The sequence below is a fragment of the Oryctolagus cuniculus genome, chromosome 20, assembly GCF_051225735.1.
Source record: "Oryctolagus cuniculus isolate XC-2025 breed Fujian yellow rabbit chromosome 20, ASM5122573v1, whole genome shotgun sequence".
Classification (NCBI taxonomy): domain Eukaryota; kingdom Metazoa; phylum Chordata; class Mammalia; order Lagomorpha; family Leporidae; genus Oryctolagus; species Oryctolagus cuniculus.
This window is the reverse complement of record NC_142886.1, coordinates 55,570,982-55,590,962: the sequence shown is the minus strand read 5'-3', so window position 1 is coordinate 55,590,962 and position 19,981 is coordinate 55,570,982. Positions and strand designations below refer to the sequence as shown.

The 19,981-nt window shown below is 47.1% G+C and overlaps 1 gene segment (V, D, J or C); it reads left to right on the top strand.

The window, feature by feature from the left end:
- The first annotated feature begins 303 nt into the window (after positions 1-303).
- LOC149120258 (immunoglobulin heavy variable 3-23-like) lies at positions 304-5,226 on the top strand. The segment is given in 4 exon segments: positions 304-349; positions 453-754; positions 3,618-3,672; positions 4,994-5,226. Coding segments are annotated over 4 exon segments (636 nt in total).
- The last annotated feature ends 14,755 nt before the right edge of the window (positions 5,227-19,981 follow it).

Genomic DNA, 19,981 nt, shown 5'->3' with positions numbered 1-19,981 from the left:
AGCTGTTGCGACTAATTGGAATGTGAACCAGAGGAAAGACGATTGCGCTCTCTCTCTCTGTGTCGCTATCCATCTCTCTCTCTCTCTCTCTCTCTCTCTCTCTCTCTGCCTCTCCTTCTCTCTGTGTGTAACTTTGACTTTCAAATAAATAAATAAATGTTCACAATATAAATTAAGGGCCTGAGCCAGGGATTGGAACAGCGCTGGCTGTAGCTGCCATTTGGGGAGGGAATAAACAGAAGGAAGACCTTTCTCTCTGTGTCTCTCTCTCACTATCTATAACACTGAACACAGACACTCACCATGGAGACTGGGCTGCGCTGGCTTCTCCTGGTTGCTGTGCTCAAAGGTAATGATGAGGAACGCGGAGCACAGAGTCTGGAAGAGGACGTGAGTGAGAGACACAGAGAGTGTGAGTGACAGCTTCCTGACAATGTCGTCTCTGTTAGCAGGTGTCCAGTGTCAGGAGCAGCTGGAGGAGTCCGGAGGAGGCCTGGTCACGCTTGGAGGAACCCTGACACTCACCTGCACAGCCTCTGGATCCGACATCAGTAGCTACAGCATTGGCTGGGTCCACCAGGCTCCAGGGAAGGGGCTGGAATGGATCGGATACATTAGTTATGGTGGTAGCACATACTACGCGAGCTGGGTGAATGGTCGATTCACCATCTCCAAAACCTCGACCACGGTGGATCTGAAAATGACCAGTCTGACAGCGGCGGACACGGCCACCTATTTCTGTGCCAGAGACACAGTGAGGGGCCCTCACACTGAGCCTAGACACAAAACTCCTGCAGGCGCCCGGGGCTCTACCAGGGAGCGCATAAAACGCACTGAGCCCAGATTCTGCTCCTACACAAGCGCAGAGGGAGATGAAGCCCTGGTTTCCTGTCAGGAATTGGGGTTTCCTCTCCTGTAACAGTTTTGAGGGAAGAATTCTACTTTTTGATTCTGTCCCTCCCAACTTCAATGAAGGGGAGAAAGTTTGATGTAAAAGGAAGAAGTCCTAAATGAACAATTTGGTTCATGGACAGCGACTGTGCTCACCAGGATCAGAGATGTGGGAATATTGAGGACACTATTGAGTCTCTTCCAACCTGACTCAGGACAGCACCCTCAGGGCACTGAAAGCTTTGGACAGTTTCAGTTTTCCCTGTACAAACAGGGACAGCTGAGACAGGGCCATTGATCTGTTAAACAGCACCTATTCCACTCATCCCTCTCCTGCCACAACCAGCAAGTGTGCACTGAACCAATCTTTGACTTTACATGTGGGTGATCCACACTCACTTTCTGCAGACTTTAACCCGACCTGCATTTCCCCTTTAATCCTGGAACAGTCTGTGGTCCCTGTGTGAATGTCACAGCACTCAGGGATGTACTGCAGCTCAGCTGTGTATCAGGCTGAGCTTCTGCAGGCCCCTGGGAAGCCTACAGGGACTTCCTAATCCTCTAGGTCCTGGGACCCTCCTGGGGGGCTCCCTGTCTGAACTCAGGAGGGGAAATGCCCTGGACATCAGCAGTCAAGGTCATAACTGAATGGAAAGTGTTTGGTGTGCACTTCCAGCTGATCTGGTTCTCCTCCAGTGTCGTGGGACCCCCTGCACCTGCTGTGGTTCAGGGAGAGCAGAAAGTGGGACACACAGTGGCTATGCACTCTGGGGATGGAGTTCACATCATGGGGAGCTGTGTCTGTGGGTCCACCATGACGCCCAGTGTCCTGAGGCTGAGTCACAGCTGCAGGAAGAGCCAGTCCCAGAGACCATGTGTCCAGAGTCCCTGCTCCTCACTCCATGTCTATGCTGATGAGTCATCAATCCACTTTAATATACAGAGGGAGACACCCAAGCTGCATATCACATTGCTGGATGGAGCATATTTGCACGCTTTCCCACACTTGTAACTGACAATGCACCCTGGAAGACAGTAGATGATGGATGTGTTATGAGGCCCCATCACCAAGGTGGGAACACTGATGCAGTTCCATGCTCCTGGGTTACAGCTGCAAGGCTAAGTGCACTGCCTTTATTTATCATCTCCATAAAACATTGGCAAACACAACACCAGTATTCAGAGATCTGAATCTTCATGACTGGCCATTGTTCATCCTTTTATCCCATGTAGGTAGCATCACATATTATGTGTCTTCCTGGCCTGGATGGTTAGCAGAGTGTACTTTTACTTACATATTATCCTAGGCACATTATTCTCCAGGAACATCCAAGTTGTCCAAAATTACAGAATTTCTTACTCTTTACTGCTTATACACTTCCTTTTAAAATGTAACTTTGTCCATTTCTTTCTTTTTCCATTCTTGCTTCCATGAGATGTCACTGGATCATATGTGTGAACTCTTTTGAATGACGGTGCTTTAAATGAAAAGGAACTGTAGAGGTGTTTGCCACAGTGACTGCAGATCCCGTGGACACCTCCCTGGGATTTCATATTCATTGTACCATGCAATGGTGCTTGAACATCATGTAATAATTCTATTTCTAGTTTTTGATGCTTTTCCATAATGGTTTTACTAATTAACCTGACACAGACTTGTACCAGGGTTATCATCTCTCTCTACCTCCATAAAACATGTCAGCTCTAGTATATCTGGTAATAGCCATTCTAACAGGAGCGATGGGATGTCTCATTGTGCTTCTAACATGGACATACATGATGGTCCAAAATTGATAGCATTTTATATGTCTGTCTATATATCTTCTTTTAATAATTTATAGAAATGATATAAATTTTAAAATTTATCATTTTATTTGAGACCTTGTCTTTATGTATTTGTCCAAAACCACAGAGAGACTGAGACTGACAGTGATCTTCTAATTCCTGTGTCACTTCCCCAATGGCTACAAAAGATTCAGCTTGGTCAGGTGACAGCCAGGTGCTTGGAATTCTGTCCAGGTGTCCACATGGCAGTACTTGGAACTTCACCTATGGCCTCCCAGAGTGTGCTTAGGCAGGAAACTGAAACTGGAACCAAACTAGGACAAAGCACTAAGCATCCTGACATGGGAGGCAGGAATCCCTCAGGCTCACTCCAGTGCTGCTCCTGTCTCCACCTTATCATCACTGCATTTAAACAATTGATTTCTTCCCTTTGGATCAGTGGCTTGAGATCTTTCAACATTAGGAAATAGGCTCCTAATCATATGTATAATTAATCTTCAATTTATTTTAAGTATCTATTTTATTTTAGAGACTGTGTTATAGCAAGAGAGGGAGAGACCAACGGATGTAGAGTGAGGCTTCCGTCCACTGGTTCACTTCGTGAATGGCTCAAAGGCTATGATGTCTGAGCCTGAAGCCAGGAGCCTGGAACTTCCTCCAGTTTCCCACAGGGCTGGAAGGGGACAAACACTTGGGTCATGGTACACAGTGATCACCATTGCACTGCCTACATCTGTGAGTTCAAGCTTGTGGACTGCATATATAACTAATGTCACATACTATGTGTCCACATCTACCTGGATTATATCTTTTAGTATGTATGCTCCAGGCTGACCCACATTTCCTAATGACAGAACAATCTCCTTCTTAACACTGAATAATATCCATGTCCAAGTGGGAAAGAATCCATTCACTGTTTTATGCGCACTTGTTCTTTGTAGACTGAACTATTGGGAACACAGCTGCATTACCTGAACGCAGGACTGCAGGTGAATTGTGACACAGTGACTACCCAGTGCTTGAGTTGAACTCAGAGTCATGGTTACAGAACAGGGAAGAGGGGGGAACACAGGGCAGCTGATACCAGGGCACAAAGCACCACGCACAAGAGGAATAACTCTGCTCCACACCACAGTGGGCAGACCAGTTCACTAGAACACACATCACTTTTCACAAATAGCTAGAACTGGGGCCTCAGGGCTGCCCAACTCAGAGTGATTGAAAGGAGGTGGAAATGTGAACAACAGTGAGTTGATCTGTACCCATTTCTACGACACACAGATTCCAATAGCACACTACACCCCACTACCATGTGCAGTGCTCTGTGTTCAGGAACAGTTTTAAACTAAGGCAATGGATGAATAAGGAAACAAAACATAGTTAACCTTAAAAAATACACTTGCAGTCTTTCATCTCTTTAAAAGTGGGAAGCAGGCATTAGGACAAAATTGGCTAAGTCCCCAGTAGGGACACCTGTGTTCCCGTGAGAGAACTGACTGAGTCCAGCCTCACGGCTTCCCACACTTTTCCCTCATAATGCATCATGGGAAACTGTAGGTGATGCTACAAGCAAATGAACCCCTATGTCTGACGTTGGAATTACAGTCACATTTTCTTGCTCCAGGGTTCAGAAAGACTAACTCCTAGATGTCATAGGCATTTGGGATGTCTGGGGCTGTCAACCCAAAGGCAGAAATTTCCCATTGTCACCTTTTCTGTCCATCTCTACATTTCTGTAACTCTCACTCCTTCTCTTTCTATCAATGTCCCAATGTCTATCATACAGATGAAAAGGAACTAATGGGTACTTAAATAAATGAGGAACATGACATTGCTAACACTGGATATTAAGGGTACACACTGAATTAAGATGAAACAATGTATTTGCCTTCAACTTTTTAAAATTATGATAACATAAAAATTCGTATGATCTGAATCCTATCATAGCCATCACCCTACATACCCAGGACAACCACATCTGCCCTGGGCCCTGTCCTGTCTGAGGCATCTGAACCCAGCCTGCTATATAGGAGCAGTTCATGCAGATAGGGCCTCCCTCTGCCCATGAAAACCAGCCTAGCCCTCACCCTGCAGCTCTGGCACAGGAGCTCCAGCCCCAGCACTCCCAGGTGTCCACTCAGTGATCGCACTCAACACAGACGCTCACCATGGAGACTGGGCTGCGCTGGCTTCTCCTGGTCGCTGTGCTCAAAGGTAATGATGGGGAACGCAGGGCACTGAGTCTGGGAGAGGACGTGAGTGAGAGACACAGAGAGTGTGAGTGACAGTTTCCTGACCACAACGTCTGTGTTTGCAGGTGTCCAGTGTCAGTCGCTGGAGGAGTCCGGGGTAGGCATGGTCAAGCCTGGAGGAACCCTGACACTCACCTGCACAGTCTCTGGATTATCCCTCAGTAGCAATGCAATAAACTGGGTACTGCAGACTCCAGGGAAATGGCTGGAATATATCGCAACCATTGGTAGTAGTGTAGCACATACTGTGAGACCTGGGCGAAAAGCCGATCCACCATCACCAGAAACACCAACCTGAACACGGTGGACCTGAAAATTACCAGTCTGACAGCCTCGGACACGGCCACCTATTTCTGTGCCAGAGTCACATGAGGGGCCCTCAGGCTGAGCCCAGACACAAAGCTCCCTGCAGGGGCGCGCGGCTCCACCAGGGGGCGCACTAGACACACTGAGCCCAGATTCTGCTCCTGCACAGATGCAGAGGGAGATGAATCCCTGGTTCCTGTCAGGGGACAGTTTTGAGGGAAGAATTCTACTTTTTGATTCTGTCCCTCCCAACTTCAATGGCGGATTGAAAGTTTGATGTAAAAGAAGAGGTCCTAAATGAACAATTTGGTTCATGGACAGCGACTGTGCTCACCAGGATCAGAGATGTGGGAATATTGAGGACACTATTGAGTCTCTTCCAACCTGACTCACGACAGCACCCTCAGGGCACTGAAAGCTTTGGACAGTTTCAGTTTTCCCTGTATAACCAGGGACAGCTGAGACAGGGTCGTTGTTCTGTTAAACAGCAACTATTCCACTCATCCCTCTCCTGCCACAACGAGAAACAGTGCACTGAACCAACCTTTGACTCTACATGTGGGTGATCCACACTCACTTTCTGCAGACTTTAACCAGACCTGCATTTCCCTTTAATCCTGGAACAGTCTGTGGTCCCTTTGTGAATGTCACAGCACTCAGGGATGTACTGCAGCTCAGCTGTGTCTCAGTCTGAGCTTCTGCAGGCCCCTGGGAAGCGTACAGGGACTTCCTCATTCTCTAGGTCCTGGGACCCTCCTGGGGGGCTCCCTGCTTGAACTCAAGAGAGAAATGTGCTGGACATCAATAGTCAAGGTCATCACTGAATGAAAATTGTTTGGTGTGCACTTCCAGCTGATCTGGTTCTACTCCAGTGCCATGGGACCCCCTGCACCTGCTGTGATTCAGGGAGAGCAGAAAGTGGGACACACAGTGGCTGTGCACTCTGGGGCTGGAGTCCACATCACAGGGAGCTGTGTCTGTGGCTCCAGCATGATGCCCAGTGTCCTGAGGCTGAATCACAGCTGCAGGAAGAGCCAGTCTCAGAGACCATTTGTCCAAGTCTCTGCTCTTCACTCTGTATCTGTGCTGACTGGGATCATCAATCCATTTGTTGTCTTTCATCTATTTAGAGTGGGAGACATCCAGCCTGCATATCAGAGTGCTGGATGGAGCCCATTTATACATTTCGCACACTTGTAACTGACAATGCACCCTGAAAGACAGTAGATGATGGATGTGTTATGAGGCCCCATCACCATGAGGCAACAGTGATGCAGTTCCATGCTCCGGGGTTCCAGCTGCCAAGCCTTGAGTGCACTGCCTTCATTTATCATCTCCATAAAACACTGGCAAACTCAACACCAGTATTCAGAGATCTGAATCTTCATGATTTCCCATTTTTGCCATTTCATTATCATTAAATATTTGGTAAATAATATTTAATATAGGCATATGAGGTACAGTGATATGTGTTGAATAAACGAATTCATACTGAGTGGAATAATGAAGTCAGACTTACTGACATGTTTATCACAAAACCCACATTTTTCATGGTAGAATGTAGTTTGTCTAATGTCTTGGTATTCTACAGGCACTATATTCTCTTAACCTCTATCACCATGCTGCACAGTAGATCCCTCAGTGTGTGGATCCTGTGGGACTGAAACTCTGACCTTGCTCCAGCATCTCCTCTGTTACCCTCTCCCTCAGACGTTGGTCTTCACCATTGAACTTCTGCCTTGTGAGTTCATCCTTTAATCCCATGTACGTAGCATCACATATTATTTGGCTTCTTGGCCTGGATAGTTTAACAGAGTGTACTTATCCTGACATATTATCCTTGGATCTTATTCTCCAGGATCATCCATGTTATCCAAGATACCAGAATTTCTTCCTCTATACTATAGCCATATAAACTTCCTGTTAAAATATAACTCTGTCCATTTGTCCTATTATCCATTCCTTCTTAAATGCAAATTTTCCTGGATTATATGTGTGTACTCTTGAGAATGATGCTGCTTTAATTGAACATGGGACTGCAGAGGTGTTTTTCATAGTGAATGCAGAATGTTGTGCCATCAGGCATGATAATATTATGAAGAGCATGGCAGTCTTCAGGCTAATATTTTGAACATGGATGGGAGGGACCCCATCCCCACACAGGACTTCAGACAAGACCAGGGCTGATTCTAGCAGCACTGTGCTCTGTGCTGAAGCTGGAGACCCAGGAGATCTACTGTGATCTCCTCCATAGCAGATTCCCCAGGAATGAACAAATCCCACTAGGCCTCACTCCCAGAACTCCCATCTTTTCTCCCATGGTCTTCCTGGGAGCACATCTAAAACACAACAACTTTGGGACACACTGAGCTGTGGTGGAATGAGAAGGCCATGCCTAGATGGCTGCTAGCAAGCAAGCATCAGTTACTCAGGGATGGCTTCAATGCCACCTGGCAACGGAGCCTGCCTGGCAACAGGGTGTGATTGGATGGCTTCAGATACTGCCTGGCAACAGGCTGTGATTGGTTAGGCATAAAATGCCCCTAGACCAGATTGGCTGCCTCGGCTATATAAGCTGCTGTACCTACTGAAACAAATGAGTCTGCGGGCTGCTCGCCTCTGGCATGCTTTCACCCAACTCCTGGGGTCCTGGTGGTGACCCCACGCCTCTTGCCCCGACCACGCTCCTCCTCTCATAACAAAACCATAGCAACACTGAGCCACACACATATCAGAGAGGTTTGCTTCTATACCCATTGTAGGCCTGATGACGCAGAACCTGTCGATCAGGATGAAGAAGCCAATTGTGCATCACAGTTATTTTGAAACTACAGAAGACTCAGAACCAGTTCTAAACATGGCTCAGACAGACAGTTCCTTTTTATTCCTTTGGGATACAGGCTATGGATCATACATTTGATATGAGAATAGTCACTTCCAATCTGTGTGTAGGCTGCTCACTTCTCAGTCAGTCTGCAGAAGCTCTGTAGTTATGCAGCATCATCTGAGAATGTTTTCTTAGGTTGCTTGAATTTTGAATTCTGAAAGGGGAATCATGGCGAGAACAACATCAGGGAGATTTTGCCCTATGTTTCCTTTGGTAATTTTACAAGGACATTATATCTGACATCAGATCCTGGTTAATTCCATGCTTTTTATGTAAACATCCAGACCGTGCACCCCCTGCCACTGCTGTTATGTTGGGGCCATGCTCAGCACTGATGCTGTGAAGACAAACCACATCCACCCCCAGCAGGCAGCTCCCAGCATTCCATGTGGTCCTGTTCAGGGCACTGGAGACCTCAGCTTCCTCCATGAGGCCCTGACATTGAATCCACTCATGGCGTGGAGTCGTCACTGGATGCACTCCCCAGAGACGATGCCATTCCACGTCTCCCAGGCACCTGTGCATTTCATATGTTTGCCTTTATATTTCTTTTTAAATTTATAGATATGACATAAATTTTAAACTTTATCATTTTATTAATTTTATTATTTATCATTTTATTAATACCTTGTCTGTATGACAAGAGACTGAGGCTGACAGTGATCTAACTCCTGGGTCACTTCCCAGATGGCTACAAAAGCTTCAGCTAGGTCAGGTGACAGCCAGGTTTTTGGAATTCTGTCCAGGTATCCACGTGTGAGTACTGGAACTTCACAATGGCCTCCCAGAGGGGCTTAGGCAGGAATCTGACACTGGAACCAAACTAGGACACAGCACTAAGCATCCTGACACGGGAGGCAGCAATCCCACAGGCTCACTCCCGTGCTGCACCTGACACCACCTTATCATCACTGCTTTTAAAGAATTGATTTCTTCCCTTGGGATTCAGTTGTTTGTGGTCATTCAACATTAGGAAATAGGCTCCTAATGATATTTATAATTAATCTTTCCATTTTTAAAAAAATTTATTTTTTATTTGAAAGGCAGTGTTATAGCAAGAGAGGAAGAGACCATCCACTAGTTCACTTCCTATATGTCAGCAAAGGTGGTGCTGGACAAGCCTAATGCAAAGAGCTGGGAACTTCCTAAAGTTTCCCACATGGCTTGAAGGGGACACACACTTGAGTCATCATTGACAGAGTTCCCAGGTCTGCATCCCAGCAGGGAGCTGGATTTGAAGTGGAGCAAGCAGAATCTGAACCCATGCTCCTGTGTGATGCATGCATAGAGATGTCAGCATAACATGCAGGGCCACAACATTGTCCCCCATGGGTGTCATCTGAAAATACTTTCTCCCCATCGGTGATCATATCCTTGTTCTTCAATCTTTCTCTTTGTTACTCAGAATCTGTAGTTGGATCCATTATTCTTTGTCCATGTATCTTGGTTGCCTGTACTTTGGAGATTATCAAACTATCATTGCTCAAACCAATGGGAACTTGCTTTTGTCCTGTGTTTTCCTCTAGAACTTTACAGTCTCGGGTCTTGCCTTTAAGAGGTTCATCCTGTTCACTCTCTTTGGGATACTGGTGTGAGATGACAGCATGATGAATTATTTTAGGTGCATTCAAGTTTCCCCGACACCATGAAATTCCGCATTCAGTTCCCTGAAACATTTCAGATGACCTCATTGCATGAACTCATGGGAAGCACAGGTGGACATTTGTATTCAAGGAATAATCTGTTTGGAAAGTGTGTGGTGTGGACTTACAGGTTCTTTTTCTGCTCCAGTGTGGTGGAATCCGTTGACTGCAGTGCTCTTAGGGTGAACAGAGGGGGACAGTCCAGGGCCCTGGCTCCGGGGCCAGAGTCCCCATCCCTGGGATTTGGCTGCCAGGGGCTGCCACACACTGACCCACCTGGTGAGCTGAATCAGTGCTGCGTGATGAGCCAGCCCTGGACCATTTGACCAGAATCCCAGCTCCTCCCTCCCTGGCTCCCCCTGCTGTCCTCATCAGTACTTCATCCTTTCCAAGAGAGAAAATTGCCTTCAACTTTTTAAAATAATGATAACATAAAAATTCACATGATCTGAATCCTGTCATAGCCATCACCCTACACACCCAGGTCACCACGTCTGCCCTGAGCTCTCTCCTGTCTGAGGCATCTGACACCATGCCTGCTATATAGGGGCAGCACATACAAATAGGGCCTAACTCTGCCCATGAAAACCTTCCCAGCGCTCACCCTGCAGCTCTGGCACAGGAGCTCCAGCCCCAGGACTCCCAGGTGTCCACTCAGTGATCGCACTCAACACAGACGCTCACCATGGAGACTGGGCTGCGCTGGCTTCTCCTGCTCGCTGTGCTCAAAGGTAATGATGGAGAACGTGGGGCACTGAGTCTGGGAGAGGATGTGAGTGAGAGACACAGAGAGTGTGAGTGACAGCTTCCTGACCAGGACGTCTGTGTTTGCAGGTGTCCAGTGTCAGGAGCAGCTGGTGGAGTCCGCAGGGGTTCTGGTCCAGCCTGGGGGATCCCTGAAACTCTCCTGCAAAGCCTCTGGAATCGACTTCAGTAGCTACTATATGAGCTGGGTCCGCCAGGCTCCAGGGAAGGGCTGGAGTGGATCCGATGGATTAGTAGTGGTGGTAGCACATGGTACGCGAGCTGGGTGAATGGCCGATTCACCATCTCCAGAGACAACGCCCAGAACACGGTGTCTCTGCAAATGAACAGTCTAACTGCCCCGGACACGCCCAGGTATTTCCGTGCAGTAGACACAGGAGGGGCCCTCAGGCTGAGCCCAGGCACAAACCTCCCTGCACGGGAGTGCGGTTCCACCAGGGGGCGCAAAAGACGTACTGAGCCCAATTCTGGTCCGCTCAGAATCAGAGGGAAATGAAGCCCTGATTTCCTGTCATGGAATTGGGGTTTGTTCCCCTGTAGTTTTGCGGCAAGAATCTACTTCCTGATTCTGTCCTTTCCACTGACGTCACTGACATAGAGAAGCTTGATGTGAACAGGAAGAAGTCCTAAACAGACACATTCAGGTTCTTGAACGATGACAGTGGTCACCAGGGTCAGAGATGCAGGACTATCTGGGGACCTCGTGAGTGTTTGCCTGTCTGACTCAGGACAGCGTTCTCAGGGCACTGCCGACTTTAGCACAATTTTAGTTTTCCTTCAAACCCAGACAGACCCGAGACAAAGTCTTGATTTGTTACCTCAGTTTTATAAGTCGTCCCACTCCTCCTGTCAGAGCAGCATGTGTGCTGACCTGAACCAACTGTCTTATTTTAACTGTGGGTGTTCTAACCTCACGTTCCAAGATTTTATACCCAATCTCCATTTTCCCTTTAATCCTGGAACAGTCTGTGGTCCCTGTGTGAATGTCACAGCACTCAGGAATGTACTTGCAGCTCAGCTGTGTATCAGGCTGAGCTTCTGCAGGCACCTGGGAAGCCTACAGGGACTTCCTCATCCTCTAGGTCCTGGGACACTCCTGGGGGGCTCATTGCCTGAACTCAGGAGGGAAATGCACTGGACATCAGCAGTCAAGGTCATAACTGAATGGAAAGTGTTGGGTGTGCCCTTCCAGCTGATCTGGTTCTGCTCCATTGTCATGGGAACCCCTGCACCTGCTGTGGTTCAGGGAGAGCAGAAAGTGGGACACACAGTGGCTGTGCACTCTGGGGCTGGAGTTCACATCTTGGGGAGCTGTGTCTGTGGGTCCAGCATGATGCCCAGTGTCCTGAGGCTGAATCACAGCTGCAGGAAGAGCCAGTCCCAGAGACCATGTGTTCAGTGTCCCTACTCTTCACTCCAAGTCTGTACTGACTGGCGTCATCAATCCATTTGCAGTCTTAGATCAGTTTTAGAGAGGGAGACACCCAGGCTGCATATCACAGTGCTGGATGGAGCCCATTTACACATTCACCACACTTGTACTGACAATGCACCCTGGAAGACAGGAGATGATGGATCTGTTATGAGGCCCCATCTCCTAGGTGGGAACACTGATGCAATTCCATGCTCCTGGGTTCCAGCTGCCAAGCCTTGAGTACACTGCCTTCATTAATCATCTCCATAAAACATTGGCAAACACAACACCAGTATTCAGAGATCTGAATCTTCATGATTGACCATTGTTCATGCTTTTATCCCACGCAGGTAGCATCACATATTATGTGTCTTCCTGGCCTGGATGTTTAGCAGAGTGTACTTTTGCTGACATATTATCCTAGGCATATTATTCTCCAGGATCATGCAAGTTGTCCAAAATTACAGAATTTCTTACTCTGTACTGCTTATAAACTTCTTTTTTTTACAGTCATAGTGGACAGGGAGACAGAGAGACAGAGAGGAAGGTCTTCTTTTGCCGTTGGTTCACCCTCCAATGGCCGCAGCGGCTGGCATGCTGTGGCTGGTGCACAACGCTGATCGAAAGGCAGGAGCCAGATGCTTCCCCTGGTCTCCCATGGGTTGTAGGGCCCAAGCACTTGGGCCAAACTCCACTGCACTCCCGGGCCAAAGCAGAGAACTGGTCTGGAAGAGTGGCAACCGGGACAGAATCCAGCGCCTCTCAGGGAGTAGAACCCAGTGTGCCAGCACCGCAAGGTGGAGGATTAGACTATTGAGCCGTGGTGCCGGCTTAAACTTCCTTTTAAAATGTAACTTTGGCCATTTCTTTCATTTTCCATTCTTGATTTCATGAGATGTCACTGGATCATATGTGTGAACTCTTTTGAATGACGGTGCTTTAAATGAACAAGGAACTGCAGAGGTGTTTGCTACAGTGACTGCAGATCCCGTGGACACCTCCCTGGGATTTCATATTCATTGTACCATGCAATGGTGCTTGAAGATCATGTAATAATTCTGTTTCTAGTTTTTGATGCTTTTCCATAACGGTTTTACTAATTAACCTGACACAGACTTGTACCAGGGTTATCATCTCTCTCTACCTCCATAAAACATGTCAGCTCTAGTATGTCTGGTAATAGCCATTCTAACAGGAGCGATGGGATGTCTCATTGTGCTTCTAACATGGACATACATGATGGTCCCAAATTGATAGCATTTTATATGTCTGTCTATATATCTTCTATTAATAATTTATAGAAATGATATAAATTTTAAATTTATCATTTTATTTGAGAACTTGTCTTTATGTATTTGTCCAAAACCACAGAGAGACTGAGACTGACAGTGATCTTCTAATTCCTGGGTCAGTTCCCCTATGACTACAAAAGCTTCAGCTGGATGAGGCAACAGCCTGGTACTTGGAATTATGCCCATGTGTCCGCATGGGAGTACTTGGAACCTCACCTACGGCCTCCCAGGGTGTGCTTAGCAGGAATCTGAAACTGGATCCAAACTAGGACACAGCACTAAGCATCCTGACACGGGAGGCAGGAATCCCACAGGCTCACTCCAGTGCTGCTCCTGTCACCACCTTATCATCACTGCATGTACACAATTGATTTCTTCCCTTGTGTTCATTCAACATTAGCAAACAGGCTCCTAATCATATGTATAATTAATCTTCAATGTATTTTAAGTATCTATTTATTTTATTTTAAGACAGTGTTATAGCAACAGAGGAAGAGACCAACAGATGGAGGGAGAATTCCTTCCATTTGTTCACTTCCTGAATGGCTGCCAAAGGCTGGGGATGGCTGAGCCTAAAGTCAGGAGTCTGGAACTTCCTATAGTTTCCCACAGGGCTGGAAGGGGACAAACATGGTAGGCAGTGATCTCCATTGTACTTCCTACCTCTGTGAGTTCAAGCTTGTGGATGGCATATACAACTAATGTCACTTACTATGTGTCCACATGTACTTGCATTATTTCTTTTAGTTTGTATGCTCCAGGGAGACCCACATTTTCTAATGACAGAACGACCTAATTCTTAATGCTGAATAATATTCCATGTCCAAATGGGAAAGAATGCATTCACTGTTTTATGCACACTTGCTTTGTTTGAGACTGAAGTATTGTGAACAAATCTGCAACCTGACAAAGGACTGTGGGTAAATTGTGACACAGTGACTTCTACCCAGTGCTTGACCTCAACTCAGAGTCATGATTACTAGACACAGGGAAGAGGGGGGAACAGGGGACGGCTGATACCAGGACACAAAGCACCACTCACAGGAAGGAATAATTCTGCCCACACCACAGTGGGCTGACTCAGTTCACCACAACACACGACAGGTTCCACAAATAACTAGAACTAATGCGTTCAGGCTGCCCAACTAAGAGTGATTGAAAGGAGGTGGAAATGTGCATGACACTGAGTTGATCTGTGCCCATTTCTACCATGCACATTCCAGTAGCACTCTATACCCCACTACCATGTACAGTGTTCTGTGTTCAGGAACAGTTTTAAACAGTTTAAACAGTTTTTAAACTTTAAGGCAAAGGATGAATACAGGGACTTCCTCATCCTCTAGGTCCTGGGACCCTCCTGGGGGGCTCACTGCCAGAACTCCGAGGGGAAATGAACTGGACATCAGCAGTCAAGGTCATAACTGAATGGAAAGTGTTGGGTGTGCACTTCCAGCTGATCTGGTTCTGCTCCAGTGTTGTGGGACCTCCTGCACCTGCTGTGGTTCAGGTAGAGCAGAAAGTGGGACACACAGTGGCTGTGCACTCTGGGGCTGGAGTCCACATCACGGGGAGCTGTGCCTGTGGCTCCAGCATGATGACCAGTGTCCTGAGGCTGAATCACAGCTGCAGGAAGAGTCAGTTCCAGAGACCATGTGTCCAGAGTCCCTGCTCTTCACTCCATGTCATGCTGACTGGAGTTATCACTCCACTTTAGTCTTTCATCTATTTAGAGAGGGAGACATCCATGCTGCATATCACAGTGCTGGATGGAGCCCATTTACACATTTCCAATACTTGTACTGAAAATGCACCCAGGAAGACAGTAGATGATGGATGTGTTAGGAGGCCCCATCACCAAGGGGGAACACTGATGCAGTTCCAAGCTCCTGGGTTCCAGCTGCCAAGCCTTGAGTGCACTATCTTCATTTATCATCTCCATAAAACATTGGCAAACACAACACCAGTATTCAGAGATCTGAATCTTCATGATTTCCCATTTTGGCCATTTCATTATCATAAATGTTTGATAAATAATATTTAATATAGGCTTATGAGGTATAATGATATGTGTTGAATAAATGAGTGTATACTGGGTGGAATAATGGAGTCAGACTTACTGACATGTTTATCACAAAACCCACGTTTTTCGTGGTAGAATGTCGTTTGTCTAATGCCTTGGAATTCTGCAGACACTGTATTCCCTTCACTGTTGTCACCAAGCTGTACAGTAGATCCCTCAGTGTGTGGATCCTTGTGGGGAGCATCCCGGACTGGACTGAGTTACTGGAATTAAGACTTATTCTATGCGTCTGCTCTCCCACAATATGGCGCTGGGAGAGAAGTAAACAGCTTCTACACAGCTGCCTCCAGTTCAGCTAATAAACTGTAGGACTTGCTCCTGATTGGAGGAGAGCAGCGTACTCAGCGTGTGGGCAGCCGAGTTAGGATTGGCGGAGGAGGACTATAAAGGAGGAGAGAGACGGCATGCACCAGGAACATCTAAGGGGAACATCTAAGGGGAACACCTGTGCAGCCCCCGAGAAGAGCCGGCTGGCGATGTGCCGCTCCCCTGCGGAAGTGGGGAATGTGGCCAGGGGGAACTGCCCTTCCACGGAGGTGGAAGGGATAGTAGCCAACCCGGGAGGAACCAGCAGCAAACCCGGGGAGGGCCGAGCAGACAAAAGAACAGCGCAGGGTCTTGTGTTGCTCCTCCACGAAGAGGGGGAGCGACAGATCCTGTGGGACTGAAACTCTGACCTTGCTCCATCGTCTCCTCTGTTCCTCCCAAGCACAGACGTTGGTCTTCACCATTGAATTTCTGGCTTGTTAGTTCATCCTTTTTATCCCATGTACGTAGCATCACATATTATTTGGCTTCTTGGCCTGGATATTTTAGCAGAGTGTACTTACCCTGACAGATTATCCTTGGATATTATTCTCCAGGATCATCCATGTTATCCAAGATACCAGAATTTCTTCCTCTTTACTGCCTTATAAACTTCCTGTTAAAATATAACTCTGTCCATTTGTCCCATTATCCATTCCTTCTTCAATGCTAAATTCACTGGATTATATGTGTGACCTCTTGAGAATGATGCTGCTTTAACTGAACATGGGACTGCAGAGCTGTTTGCCACAGTGACTGCACATCCCGTGGTCTCCTCCCTGGGATTTCATATTCCTTCTACCCAGGAATGGTGTTGGAGGATCCTGTGATAATTCTATTTCTCAGCTTCTGATGTTTTCCATGAAAGCTTTCCTAATTTACCTGACTCCAGCCTTTACCAGGTTATCTTCTCTCTCTTCCTGCACAATATGTGTCAGCTCTGGTATGTCTGGTGATACTCAGTCTAACAAAGGGATGGGATATCTCATTGTTTCTCCAACATGCACATGCATGTTGATCCCAGATTTAAAGCTTCTTGTACGTTTGCCTTTACATATTTTCTTTAAAAAATTACAGATATACTGTTACCTCTTTTAAAACTTGCATTTGTCCAAAAAGAAAAAGAGACAGAGACTGACAACAGTGATCTACTGAATCCTGGAGCACTTCCCAGATGCCCATAAAAGCTGGCATTTGGTAAGACCATAGCCAGTTGCATGGAATTCAATCCGGGTCTAACACATGGGATTAACTCAGACTTCTCGTACTACCTCCCAGAGTACATATTGGCAGGAATCTGAAATTGCGACCTAAACTGGGACATAAACCTAAGCATCCTGATGCGGGAGGCAGGAATCCCACAGGCTAACTTCAATGCTGCTCCTGTCACCCACATTGTCAGTCACTGCATTTGAACAATTGATTGCTACCCCTGTGATTCAGTTCCATGATTTCATTCAACATTTGGATCATGGCTCCTAACCATATATATAGTTATCTTTCATTTATTTTAAAAATCTATCTATTTGATTTGAAAGGCAGTGTTATGGCAACAGAGGAAGAGACCAACAGAGGGAAAGAGAAGCTTCCATCCACTGGTTTCCTTCCTGAATGGCTGCAAAGGCTGGGCAAGGGCAAGACTGTAGCCAGGAGCCTGGAACTTCCTCCAGTTTCCCATGAGGCTTGAAGGGGACACACACTTGAGTCATCGTTGACAGAGTTCCCTGGTCCATGAGCAGGGAGCTTGATTTGAAGTGCAGCAAGCAGGGTCTGAACCCATGCTGCTGAGTGATGCTGCATAGGGATGGCAGCTTAACCTGTGGGGCCAAATGTTGGACAACCCATGTGTGATCTGAAAATGCTTTCTCCCCATCTGTGGTTGTCTTTGGTTATTCGATCACTCCCTTTGTTACACAGGAGCTCTGCAGTTGGGTCCATTATCTTTTGCCTATTTTTGCTTGGTTGCCTGTACATTGGAGATTATCAAAATATCATTGCCCAAACCAATGTCAGCTTGCTTTTGTCCAGTGTTTTCTTCTAGAACTGTACTGTCTCAGGTCTTGCCTGTAAGGCATTCCTCAAGTTCACTCTGTTCTAATCTGGTGTGAGATGACCACGTAACTGAATTATTTTCAGGTGCATTCAAGTGTCCCCAACCCCAGGTAATGACAGGAAACCCATCCACATCCTGGGCTTTTCCACCGTGCATTCTCAGAACTCACATTCTCAGAACATGTTCCTTTATTTCTAGGTTCTGTTCTGTCCCAGGGCTCTGGGTGTCTATGTTATCCCAGCACCAGGCTTGATTTCAGCTCAGATGTGATGAAGCCTCCTGCTTTGCTATTTTTCCTCAAGACCATTCAGCCTCATGAACCCTGTTTTTTCATGATAATTCTTGAAGTTGCTTCCTGGTCCTGTGAAGAATGTCAGGCTGTTTCACAGGAAATGCATTGAATCTGCAAATCACATTGTAGCTTGGCTATTTTAACAAGGTCATTCCCTCAAATCCATGACTACATCATTCCAATTTACAGGTAATCTTCAGATTCCATTTCACTTTTTAAATTATTATATATTATGGAAGTAAGAAGCAAGAGCCCTATGTTACACCTTACATGAAAATCCACGCAAGATAGATTAAAGATTTAATCTATGACCATACACCATCCAGTTATTAGAGAACATTTAGGAAAACCTGCAAGACACTGGCACAGGAATAGAATTTTTGGAAAAGACCTGAGACATAGTCAGTCAAAGACAAAATTAATAAATGGGATTATATCAAATTGAGAAGTCTCTGTATGGCAAAAGAAACACCCAGGTAATTGAGAGGTATCTGAGAGAATGTGCAAAATATTTGAAGCTATGCCACTGATAGGGATTAATAACCAGAATCTACAAAGAGATTAAGAAATCCCAAACAACAAAAACAACTGAGTTAAGAGATGGGCCAATAACTCAGACATTTTTCAAAAGAGGAACTCCAAATGGCCAACAGACACATGAAAAAATGTTCCAGATCACTAGCCATCAGGGCAAAGCCATCCATCATGCAGTACCCCATAGGGAGGTGTATGGAGCAAAAAGGTTTCTTGAGCTCACAGCTGTAGAGGCTGGAAGTCCAGGATCAGACAGTGAGAATGTTGTGCCATCAGGCATCCTAATATTGTGAACATGGATGGGAGGGACCCCATCCCCACACAGGACGTCAGACGAGACCAGGGCTGACTCTAGCAGCACTGTGCTCTGTGCAGAAGCTGGGGACCCAGGAGATCTACTGTGATCTCCTCCATAGCAGATTCCCCAGAAGTGAACAATCTATTTCTGTAAACATCCAGACCGTGTACTCCCTGTCAGTGCTGTTACGTTGGGGCCATGCTCAGCACTGATGCTGTGAGGACAAACCACACCCACCCCCACAGGCTGCTCCCAGCATTCCGTGTGGCCCTGAAAGATGCACTGGAGACCTCAGCTTCCTCAGTGAGGCCCTGTTGTTGAAACCACTCATGGCGTGGAGTCCTCACTGGATGCACTCCCCAGAGACGATGCCATTCCACGTCTCCCAGGCACCTGTGCTAGTTTTACTCAGTGGTGGGCAGTGTGGAGGATACAAGGGGGCAAGGAGACCTGATCAGACCTCCTGACTCAGTGCTCTCCTGCAGGCACTGGGGCCCCAGCAGTGTGGCCCTTCCACCTGTCCTTACCCTCCTGCACTGCAGAGCCCACCCCACCACCAGGTCCTCTCCCTCTGCTGCTGGACCCTGTCCCCGACTGTCACTTCCCCACGTGTCATGCTTCTCCTCCCCAGTCCTCAGCTTTGGGGGTGGAGCCATCCCCTGAAGATGCAGACTTCTGTGTCTTGGGGGATCAGTGCTGGCACAGTGTCTGGGGTGGACTCTGCTCGATAACATTTTCTAAAGGATCCCACGAGGACATTGGTCATGATGGTTTCCTCCTGCAGGTGAATCACTTTCCTACTCAGTGGACACAGAGGAGCCGGGTCTGGGGTATTGAGGCTGAGGATGCTGTTCCTGCAGAGCCGTGAGCAGAGCCAGCACTGCTTGGTGTGCGTGTGTGGTCTCTCCAACTGAGCAGCTGAAGGCTGCATGTTAGGTGGAACTTACCCTCCATACTTGATGCACGGAGCCTCCCATCATGCATGTGGGGACCTCACCACCCAGTGATCCCATTGAGAGGGGCTCTAGGGAGGGGACAAGGCCATGAGGGTTGCTGCCTGCATTGAAGGGAATACAACCCTTAGAAAGATCCTTCAGGCTGGCGCCGCGGCTCACTAGGCCTATCCTCCGCCTGCTGCGCCGGCACTCCGGGTTCTAGTCCCAGTTATGGCACCAGATTCTGT